Source organism: Pseudochaenichthys georgianus, chromosome 18, assembly GCF_902827115.2.
Source record: "Pseudochaenichthys georgianus chromosome 18, fPseGeo1.2, whole genome shotgun sequence".
NCBI classification, from domain to species: Eukaryota; Metazoa; Chordata; class Actinopteri; order Perciformes; family Channichthyidae; genus Pseudochaenichthys; species Pseudochaenichthys georgianus.
In genome coordinates, this window is record NC_047520.1 from 10713969 (window position 1) to 10726010 (window position 12042).

General features: G+C 40.6%; 1 protein-coding gene across 1 annotated transcript in view; it reads left to right on the forward strand.

Moving 5' to 3' along the window:
- The first annotated feature begins 76 nt into the window (after window positions 1-76).
- zanl (zonadhesin, like) overlaps window positions 77-12042 on the forward strand; it is a 36773-nt gene continuing 24807 nt past the window's right edge. Inside the window, 21 exon segments of the mRNA XM_034106590.1 lie at window positions 77-150; window positions 675-709; window positions 2443-2586; window positions 2729-2997; window positions 3326-3410; window positions 3494-3646; window positions 3974-4138; window positions 4226-4323; window positions 4405-4483; window positions 4574-5383; window positions 5510-5703; window positions 5840-5981; window positions 6617-6861; window positions 7688-7836; window positions 8057-8185; window positions 8473-8611; window positions 8826-8967; window positions 9268-9461; window positions 9793-9931; window positions 10439-10558; window positions 11171-11295. Of these exon segments, the coding sequence (XP_033962481.1) occupies window positions 77-150; window positions 675-709; window positions 2443-2586; window positions 2729-2997; window positions 3326-3410; window positions 3494-3646; window positions 3974-4138; window positions 4226-4323; window positions 4405-4483; window positions 4574-5383; window positions 5510-5703; window positions 5840-5981; window positions 6617-6861; window positions 7688-7836; window positions 8057-8185; window positions 8473-8611; window positions 8826-8967; window positions 9268-9461; window positions 9793-9931; window positions 10439-10558; window positions 11171-11295 (3630 nt within the window).

Below are 12042 nucleotides of genomic sequence, written 5' to 3' on the forward strand. Positions count from 1 at the left end.
CATACATCCTAGCCCTTTATATAAAGGCCTCTGATCTGTCATTATGTCTTCCTCTCCTGCTAACTAACAGTTAGCCATGGATACATTCAGGTTTCTAATTCTGCTCCTATGGATATGTGTCTGCAGGGCGGGAGGACAGGCACAGCATGGGTGAGTCTCCAATCCAAACATAGCACATCAGATATGACAAATACATTAATTGGAAAAAAATATCGCAAGCTAGTCTAATAATCAAATAGTCATTGAAGTATTTTTTATGGAAAATGTAAATTGATTAATCCAGCCTCTGAAATATTGAGATTTCCTGCTTTTCTCTATTTTGTATTCAATAATTAGAATATTTTTGGATATTTAAAGATGTTACTTTAGACTTTGAAGAATGTGAATGTGATTTTCACTATTTTCTGAATTTTATTAGAGAAAATATTACAATAATTATAAAGGAAATAATTTTCAGATGTATAGATAATTGATATAATGCTTGATTAATTTCAGTCCTGGTTTAAATAAAAAAACATTTACATTTACATTACAATTTACACATTTTAAATACATCTGTAATATTTGGATATCTTCTCTCCTGACATTTACAGTAAGGGCTCACTATGAAAGGAAACAACCTGCTTTCAACCAAACTTTAACGTGAATCTGTTATGTCTTTCTCTGTTTTACAGCCTGCAGAGAACACAAAGAGAGGGTAGGTTGATTTGTATCACGCAATAAATTCTGTGTATCATTATCTTTAATCAAAATGTGAACATAAGGTAGGATGGTATGACTACATGTGACTCCACCAGACCGTCCTTGGCGTTGGTTTGGACTTTACCTCTTTACAGCTTCTTATCTTCACTATACATAAGCAACAAACACGTTTACACTGTATAGATGTGTTAACATTTTCACAACATAGACACAGGAAACTACAGAGAGATATCAGCCCTCAGTTAAAGCCAACAACTCTAAAGAAGTGAACGTTGCCTCCCTGTTCTTTTTTTTTAAATATAATGAAACTTAAAGGTGGGGTAGGTAAGTTTCCGAAACCGGCTCGAGATACACTTTTTGTTATATTCCATGGAATGCTCTTAACATCCCGATAGCAATGAATATCTTAAGTGCTTTGACATAAATCCATAAAAAAAATTCATCTGTAGAAGCCGTAATACTGTAAAAAGTACAACCAATCAGTTTAGCCAGCGGCTAAACGGATTGGATGGCCTACCTGCCTGTCAGCCTTCCATCGGGGCACAAACTTATCTCGCGCCCTCATTGGTCATGTGCGCGTTCGTGTGTGTTGGAGGAGGGGCTCTATAAGGAAGTGGCAGATTTTCTCCGGTTGTGTATTTTCAAATTCTAGCGATCTCGAGCCGGTTTCTCAAACTTACCTACCCCACCTTTAAAGAGGACAAAACAGGGTCTCCCTTAGGGGGTTCCTACCTTGTGATTGACAACGGCAACCTGATGATAGAGCTGCAGGGATGACACATATGCCTAGACCACATCAAAAGATAGCATCACAGTGGTTCCTTCTGCAAAAAGCCAAACAGATTTGATTAGCCGCATCATAGACTAAAACGTAATGTAATGTTGGGGGTTGGGGTTGGACCTCTTTGTCGGGTCCATTTTTTTATTACTGCACATATTTCATATTTGATTCCATTCTATTTTAATGTAAATACTGCTATATTTTACTATTTTTTTTATAATTTCTTATTATTATTATAGTTTTCTCAAAATAGTTTTCTATCTGTGTTTTACATTTTTGTTTTACCTTTATGTATGCACCACAACACCAAGTCAAATTCCTCGTAAGTGTCAACCTGCCTGGTAATAAACCTGTTTCTGATTCTGATTCTGATTAGACTATTGTAGAAATAAGCTCTGTGGCAAACAAACATGTATAATACTTGGACATTTTGTTCAGCAAAGTCATTCTGACAAAGGAAAAACAAAGTCAACATTGTAAAAGTTAAGTTTAAGGTTGCGCCGTTGCGCACCCTTCTCACTATTCAAGTCTGGAAAAAAAGTCCCCTTTGTGTCTTTTTAATATATAACCTTATTTACCTCTAATACTGATTTGAGGGACAAGTTTCTCCTTCATCCTTGACCGGAAGCGAATGGTGTCCGCAAAAAACTGTTTATCCAATTGACGATTTGAATATCTCAGTGAGGGTAGAGGAACAAACATGCCAATTACTCATCAAATATCAAGTTTCTAATGGGAAAATGAGGCAGAAAGTCTTAAATCTTATACAATAAAACTCTTATGGTATGGAATGTGGTACTGTTGGTATGGTTATGTTCTCTAAGGCAATAATAAGATCGAACAGCTGATTTTCCTTGACCATAAAGAGGACAAAACAAGTCCTCTTTATGGCTCTTAAGTTATTGACCTCGACAGTATGCATTTTCAATCTGCCTGTGTTTGTCTATTTCCAGGAGTAGAGCTGACCTCCTGTGACTTTAACCAGGACAGTACACCATTCTGCAGGTTCACTCAGGACAGCACAGACAACGGCGATTGGACCCGACAAAGAGGTCCAACCCCAACCCCCAACACTGGCCCCAATGGAGACTACCCTTACGGAGGTCAGTCCTGAGTGCATGGTTTAGATGAAATTATATATTTACTGCCAATCAACCATGATTAGGGTTGATTTAGAACCTTAGCATGGACATTTGGACACATGATATAAATACACATCTTCCTTCTGTCTGAATCTGTCTGCAGAGGGCTTCTACATCTACCATGAGAGTGACAATGTGGCTAATGGACAGAAAGTTCGTCTTCTGAGCCCCGCCCTCTCATCTTCCTCATCTTCTCAGATCTGTGTCCAGTTCCGATACTACATGTACGGCTCAGACAATACAAATGTGTTCAGGGTTCTGGCCAAGAGGCCTGGCGTTGAGGACGAAGTATGGAAAAAGACAGGTATCCAGAGTCCATCCTGGCTGAAGGGCTCCGTCACTGTGTCCAAATCCGGCAGTGAAAGCGTCAATGTGAGTGTCAGCAGGTCACGTTTTTTGTTCAATCTTGACCAAATGTTAGAATCTTCCATCTCCTTTTAGCATGACTTTGCATCTTTGTATAACCATCCCTCCAATACATGATAAGGATGACGCACTATTTCACCTATTAGTGCTTAAACACTACATAATAAAGCTACAGTATGTCTCATTTCATTAGCCAATATTCAATCCCAATTTAATTAACATTTTTTAATTCCGAATACAAAGCTGAAATCAATATACAGCTTTTTCCTAAAGTAAAACTGCTGAATTAATTTCATCATGTACAGTAGGTTAATAATGTATGCTCTGTGTCTAGATTGTGTTTGAGGCTCAGAGAGGCCTCAGTGATTCCTGTGACACAGCTCTGGACAATATTGTCATCACTGACGGAGCATGTCCCTGTAAGCTTTCGCACTGACACACTCATATATGCTCAAAAGCAAATTGCTCTATCATTGATTTCGATTTTTTTTTTTTTTCACAGCTTGTGTTTATGGCTGTGATTTTGACACTGTTGATGAGATGTGTGGGTGGATGATCAACACTGTGAATCCTGATATATTTGGCTTTGAGCCGTGGATTGGGCCAACTACCACTGAAGGCAGCGGCCCAAATGATGACTTCTCCAAACCTGGATGTAAGCAGTTCTTGTCTTCAAAAGTCTGCATGGAAATGAATGTCACAAGCTCTTCCAGATTGTATGTACTGTATATTAAATAGCATTAAGCAAACATGATAACAGCCAATGTACCATCTGTACAAATAAGTAAAATAAGCATACTTTTCTCCTTTTTGTAAAATGTCATTAATGGCAAATAAAACTGTTTTATTTGCTTAACATGAAACGTTTAAATGCACATACACACCTTTTTAGGCACGTATCTGTCCATAGAAATTAAATTAATGATTTGAATTACATTTTTATCCTTTTCTAAATGTCATTTCTTTTTTTAACCCTATGTAGTTGGTGCCTACATGTTGATGGATGCTGCATATTCTGTCCCTGGAGCTAAGTCAGAGATCCTAAGTCCTGTAATATCTTCCCCTGGATGTCTTGACCTCACCTTCCACTACTTCCTGTATGGCACCAGCACGACCATGGAGATCAGTGTCCACACTAAAACCCCAGGCAGGTGCATTTATTAAAATAAAGACCGAAACACAGACGGCATAACATTTTTTGTCTTGCTTAATTCTGTTTACTTGTATGTACCAGGTGGAAGCCTTGGACCTGCTCTCTTCACTGTCAGGGGGAACCAGGGTCAAAGCTGGAAGGCTGCAGAGGTCCGGTACTTGGGATCTGCTGCCATTGAGGTAAATACCAACTACTGTGTGTCTTTTTAGGTGTGCGTGCATAGGTTTCCAATAACCTTCTCACATGTATATGTATTTCAGTTTGTGATTGTGGGAACGTATGGAGAAACTACTCAGACGGACATTGCTGTTGATGCTGTGTGTGTCACGGTCTGCAAAGGTGAGAAAATGACAAGAGGGAATTCAAGTTACTCTCTGCAACATAAGAAATAGGACGTTTAATGGGAAACCATTTATTTTTATTTTAAAGCTCCACCGACAACTCCTAAACCACCAGTAACAACTCCTGGTCCAACCACACCTAAACCAACAACTCCTGGTCCAACCACACCCAAACCATCAACTCCTGGTCCAACCACACCCAAACCATCAACTCCTGGTCCAACCACACCCAAACCATCAACTCCTGGTCCAACCACACCCAAACCATCAACTCCTGGTCCATCTACACCCAAACCATCAACTCCTGGTCCATCTACACCCAAACCATCAACTCCTGGTCCATCTACACCCAAACCATCAACTCCTGGTCCATCTACACCCAAACCATCAACTCCTGGTCCAACCGAACCCAAACCATCAACTCCTGGTCCATCTACACCCAAACCATCAACTCCTGGTCCAACCACACCTAAACCATCAACTCCTGGTCCAACCACACCCAAGCCAACAACTCCCGGCCCATCTACACCCAAACCATCAACTCCTGGTCCAACCACACCCAAACCATCAACTCCTGGTCCAACCACACCCAAACCAACCATTCCTGGTCCAACCACACCCAAACCAACAACTCCCGGCCCATCTACACCCAAACCAACAACTCCTGGACCTACCACACCCAAACCAACAACTCCTGGTCCAACCACACCTAAACCAACCACTCATGGGCCAACCACACCTAAGCCAACAACTCCTGGTCCAACCACACCTAAACCAACAACTCCTGGTCCAACCACACCTAAACCAACCACTCATGGGCCAACCACACCTAAGCCAACCACTCCCGGGCCAACCACACCAAAACCAACAACTCCTAAACCAACAACACCAGAACCAAGTAAGCATGCATGCCTATGAAGTTTCATTTTGAGTTTTAGATTAATGAGATTCTTCAATTCTTTCTTTCTTCCTTACATCTTCCTTACACATTTTCCTTACAAGTGCTTTTCTTTCTACTGTACAGACCCATGCCCTCCTGATGCAGAGTATATAGAATGTGGTCCAGCTTGTATCCCAACCTGTAAGGAACCCTCCACCAACTGTTCTGGATCCTGTATCAGTGGCTGCTTCTGCAAACCAGGGTTTGTCTTCAAGGGTCGACGCTGTGTGCCAATAGAAAAATGTGGCTGTCTTGATGACGAGAATAACTATTACGAGGTTGGATTTCCTTACTAATAACCCCATATACATGCAATCCTGTTCAATATATAATGATAACAGAGTACATGACAGGAAGGTTGTACTTTGTAGTTCTAGTCCTGCCGATTTGATCCTTTGTTAAATTTTGTTTTAGCCTGGAGAAATTATATTTGGAGGTGGCTGCTCAAAGCTGTGTCGCTGTGCAGGAAACTACACACTAGAATGTGTTGATAACTCATGTGAACCCACTGAAGAGTGTCGTGAGGTTAATGGAGTTTCAGGCTGCTATCCTAAAGGTAATTATGACTGGTAGATGTTCTTGGAATTGGTACAGGAGCTATTACTAGCAGCTCAACATGATATCATTGAACTATTATGTCAAACAACCACATCTAATGGTGAAAGTGTTTAGAACTCTTATTTCCGACTACGCACAAAGGCAGAGAGTAAGTTTAATTATAGATTAGTGACAAAGGATAATTCTTTGAACAGGGATACGGTACCCACTTCATAACAAACCTTCCTCAAACTTGATTGTGCCCAGAAAGCAGTGCCTTGCAAAAAATAATCTGCTATGGTCATACTTGTTCTGGTGTGACTAGTAGGTGGCCTATTTTTGCTAATGTTAGAACACTTTAGATACTGTTCTGCTTTGTAACTGACATAATTGAGTCAATTAACCATACCCTGTGTGTGCTAATGTCTCACTACATTTTACGATTCCTAAAACACTCAATTCTGACCACAGTGACTAAAAAGCTTTAGGTGTCACTTAAAAATGACCATCTGACTTGGTCCCAAGTGATCTGTCGCCACCATTTGCTGTACTCTACAGCAACTGGAGTTTAGCTAGTTCTTAATCTTAAATGACTGTGAACCAGTGAAGCATATTGTAACAGAATAACCTCTAACATACTTTCTAACACCTTAGGTACATCCACGTGCATAGCATCTGGTGATCCGCACTACACCACCTTTGACAAACACAAGTACAACTTCATGGGAAACTGCAGCTATTTAATGACTGGACCCTGCAATGAAACCACCCTGCCACACTTTGAGGTCCATGCAGACAATGAAAATCGCTTTAACAGGCCCACCATCTCCTATCTGAAAGCTGTCCATGTATATGTACGCATGCTGAAGATCTCCATTCTCAAAGGTGGCACCGTACAGGTAAGAAGTGAAGGAGCTAGCATAGTTTTTAACAGACAGGGTGTCATGGTGCAGACCATCATACAATTGATTCAAATATAACATGTCAAGGTAACTAAAGTTATTGTAGGCTACAAAAGGCAATTAAGGATATAGCTAAATTAAGTAGCTACAATTAAATGTCTTTCCCTTTACATACACAGGATGTCAATACACTTATGCTTAACATGTTACATGTGTTAAGGAATGTAATGTTATTTCTTATTTGTGGCAAATCCAATGCTTAAATCTCCACATTGAAAAATCGTCAGGATGCTTTTATTGTGAAAGCCTACCGGCAAACATTATCCCGTCACTAAGTTAGCAAAGCATCATTAGCAGTACAGGTAGCAGTATTAGCCATTTTGTGTTTTAGCTAAATAATACAATTATACGAACACCATGTAATAGCGATGATAAAAACTGTATTGAACTCGACATAGCGTATTTGCAGTTTTAAGAGCCAACTGACTCAACTACTGCGTCAAACCAGATGTAGCTTATAGCGATCACATGGCTAGCACCTGGGCTCTGCCTTTTTGCACATATTGGCAAAAAAGTTGTTATTAACATTACTAAGGTGAAATAAAACAATACAAGTAATGTATAAATACTCACTTGTTTTACATTGACAAACTTGATGTGAGAATTATTGCACATATTAACCCGATGTGGGTTCAACACTAACTTTTGAGCTTATTCTACAGCAGCATTTAAGTTGCTTTTGTCATTGCCAATTAAGAAAATGAAATATCCTATACATGCCACATCATTACCTCAGTAATCACCAAACCATTTCCCCACACAGGTAAATGGGACCAATGTAAATCTGGCAGTGAGTCCAGCCCCAGGTGTCTCTGTGTTCAAGTCAGGGAAGTTCTACACTGTGTCCATGGACTTTGGCGTGACAGTTCGTTATGATGGAAACCACTTCATGGATATCAAAGTGATCAAAGAGTAAGTGAAGACTGAAAAAAGATACAGTCATTGGAGAACGTCTCTTTTGTTCTTACCCCAACCCAACATACCAAATCATCCTTGAAATGGACGTTTAGAAAATAATAACAAAAACGCTGTTACAAGCTCTTGGATATGGTGGTGGACAAGTGCAGCTCTACCTGATTTGTTGCTCTCACTCCTAAAAAATCGAACCTTTATATCGTCTTTTAACCTGCAGCTATGAAGACAAGCTGTGTGGACTGTGTGGAGATTACGACGGGAATGCCAAAGATGACTTCCGTAAGCCAGATGGATCATTGACCAACAACCCCAATGACTTTGGACACAGCTGGAACACTGATCCAGAGTTAGTAGCATTCATTTTTCTACAAACAAGCTGCATACACAGACATTACCTTACTAGTTTGACCATACCTATTTATTTAATACATGTAGATTGCGCGTTCTGGGTGTGCCAATCCAGAAAGGGCACCAGAACAGCTAATCCGATTTACCACACACTGCACTCCAGAAATGTGCAGGACAGACCCACGTTGAAAGATTCCTTGCTTTATAGTTAAATCGAATATTTTGGGTCACCATACTAAAATACCGTTTATTTGAACAACACATACTTACTGTCTGTGTTGACAGGTGTAATAAGAAACCCAACACCACCATCCCCGACTGTGAGGTTGGAGAGCAGGAAATGTACGAGAGCTCAGGATACTGTGGTATCTTGCTGGACAAAAAGGGTCCCTTCGCTGTGTGCCACCGCAAAGTCAACCCAAATGTAAGTCGCTTCACAAAAACACACATACAGTACAGACAAACATGAAGCAGTTCCCTCTTTAGATGTAGAACTCATTGTAGTGTGCCAACATGCAATACAATCTCATCAAAATAATAAGAAGCAGAGGAAAGAGGGAGACAGAAAAGACAGTTTATGGTTTAAGATAAAGATATAAAGTGAAGGATTGTAACTCAAACTACGTGTGTGTCTTCAGAATTACTTCAGGGACTGTGTGTTCGACTTGTGTGAGCTGGATGGAGCCAAGCCCATCCTCTGTGAAGCCATCGAAGCCTACGTCAACGAGTGCCAGGACCGCGGAGTAAACATCGGACCCTGGAGGAACGAAACCTTCTGCCGTGAGTGTCGGGTGAAAGAATGGACCGAGACATTATATGGAGGGTGGGATGTAGGGCAAGGAAAAAGTTCAAAATAAGAACTCAGTCCAAATGGCTTATGGCTTTATTTTGCCAACCCATCTTGGGTTAGGTTGGTCATTTTGTCCATAGCCCACACATGAAACCTGCTGCCATAAACAATTATACCATTTTTACATTACTAATCTTCATTATACAATTGATTAATTCAAGCCCTGGTCTCAGCATGTGCTTTTATGCCCTTCCTATCACTGAACTCAGCCTCCTTTCCTCCCCCCCTAGCTCTGAGCTGCCAACCCAACAGCCACTATGAGCCGTGTGCAGAGCCCTGCCAGGAGACGTGTTTGGGGAAACCTTCCTCCTGCGGCGGGCCCTGCTCCGAGGGCTGTGTGTGTGATCCTGGATATGTCCTGAGTGCCGGAAAGTGCGTGAAGAAGAGTTGGTGTGGCTGCAATTACAACGGACAGTATTATGAGGTACAGAGAAGAGGGGTTTGCAACCAGGGGACATTTCAGTTTCAGTTTAAAACCACAAGGACATCAGTGCTTTTGAATATGTGAGGATCTTGTTAACACAGTTAAAACGTGTGTGTGTGTGTGTGTGTGTGTGTGTGTGTGTGTGTGTGTGTGTGTGTGTGTGTGTGTGTGTGTGTGTGTGTGTGTGTGTGTGTGTGTGTGTGTGTGTGTGTGTGTGTGTGTGTGTGTGTGTGTGTGTGTGTGTGTGTGTGTGTGTGTGTGTGTGTGTGTGTGTGTGTGTGTGTGTGTGTGTGTGTGTGTGTGTGTGTGTGTGTGTGTGTGTGTGTGTCAGTCTGGAGACGAGTTTTACGTGGAGGATTGTCAGCTGAAGTGTAGGTGTAACGCACCTTTTGTGACGTGTTCGGCGTTCGATTGCCCCCCGATGCATGAGTGTAAACTCCAGGAGGGAGAGCTGGGCTGCTATCCCACCGGTAACTTTACACCCTTCATACTACGTGTAACTAAAGTGTGTGTGGATCATAGTGTATTGACATTATCAGTATAACAAAAAAAATATTTTTCCACAACTTAGCAGAAGAAGTAGAATTTTGAAGAAGGAAAGTAAATGAATTTAAAACCAAATTCAAATAAATGACTTTAGATTATAGCTGGTAATCGCACGTTTTAGTACAGTATACCATAGCTGCAAGAATATGATATCAGGAAATGGGAGTCAAAGTTAATCATTTTCTATCTATTTTACTGCATTTCTTATACATTTTACTTTTACATTAAGTATATCATACTGTATGTTGCATTGTTTGAGGAGCTTTAGACTCAAGATCCAATCCTTGAAACATCATACTCAGGTGTTCTGCAGGGTACAATTTGAGTACCTCTTATTCTTTGTTACCACACAGAACAACTTCTCCCTAATGCAAGTTGTTTAATGTTAACAGCATGAGTCTTACTATGTTCTGTGCATGTCCCTCTCCCAGGCTCTCAGGACTGTGTGGTGTCCGGAGATCCTCACTACAACACGTTTGACAAGAAGTTCTACAGCTTCATGGGAACATGTACCTACACTCTAGCCAGGACCTGCAAGAACAACACAGGAGGTAAGGTCCATGCCATTTCCATTGAAGCTGAACAGATATTTAAAGATGGAATGTCACTTTCTATAACCGCTGCCAAATTCTTGTCACAACACATTGCACACATCAACTTTGTTATCCTATCAAATCTGATGTCCTTACACCAGAAGGTGGCACTAAAACCATATTGGAAATTGAAAACAAATCAAAAGAAAGCCATATTTCCAAGAGTAACATCATTTGCTTATGTCATTTCCACTTTTAGACTCAATTGTTTCATATTTTCACAGTTTTTAGACATGCTTTGAATCCACATTGGTGTAAATGGACTTCATTTCTGAGGCGCTTTATCCAGTCTTTGCGACTCCTCAGAGCGCTTCACATATTCAAGTTATCATTCACCCATTCATACAGAGGCGGGCGCTGCCATGCAAGGTGTCATCTGCTAAAGGAAGTTAACATGCACACACAGTGGTCATGCCATCGGAGGTCATTTGGGCTTAAATAACTTGCCCAAGGATACATCGACATGTAAGGGCGGGGGGCGAATCCACAGCCTCCGGATTGGAGCACTACCCGAGTCGAGCCCGAAGCAAAAACAAAAGACGATATTCTGTGTGTTTGAACGTTCCGCAGGTCCTTGGTTCTCAGTGGAGGGGAAGAACGAGGAGAGAGGCGTGTCCGGTGCGTCCTACCTGAGAAAACTCTACGTCACTGTCAATGGAGTCACTGTGACCCTGATGAAGGCCAGGAGAACGCTGGTCAGTATGGGTTAAGTTAACATTCACACACAGTGTATTTGTGTCTATAAAAATACTTTAGCAAGTTGAGAAGAGGATGACTGTGTGTATCCATGTTCCACACACCACACTTAATCTTCTGGTTTAGTGAGCACAAAGCCATTCCCTTTTCCTCTTCACCTTTCCATTTCATCTTATCCGCCCGCGCTCCTTGACTTGTATCCCTTTATAATGCCATAATCTTAGAAATCCGTTTGCTAACCTCTTTCTCCTCGTCATATCAGCTACTTGATCCGTCAGTGTCAACGCTCCGTCATCTTATCCAGCCAGAGATCTTAATCCCTGTGTGTGTGCAGAAAATTAAATGTCAATGCCTCACCTGTACGTACATATCTTTTAATTTAAACAAACATGTTCTAAAATTAGGTATTTCTTGGTTTCATTTTTATTTTAACATTAGCATTTTAAAATGCGAAACGAAACGAAACAATTTGAAAATTTAATTTAAAAAGCATCAGAAAACATGAACTAAATACAATATCTACCATTTGTTAAAAATAAAAACAATTGAATTTGAAACAAATGAATCTCTAAATACAGTTACTATTCAAAATAATAAAAATTAGCTCACAATATTAACAAAATAATTGTAATATGTTAAAATACCCCAACAAAAAGACCTTAACAGTTCAATGAATGGACATATGTGCCCACCAACTTACACACGCCTATTTCTATCAACTAACACACCTTTGGTATCTCTACCTA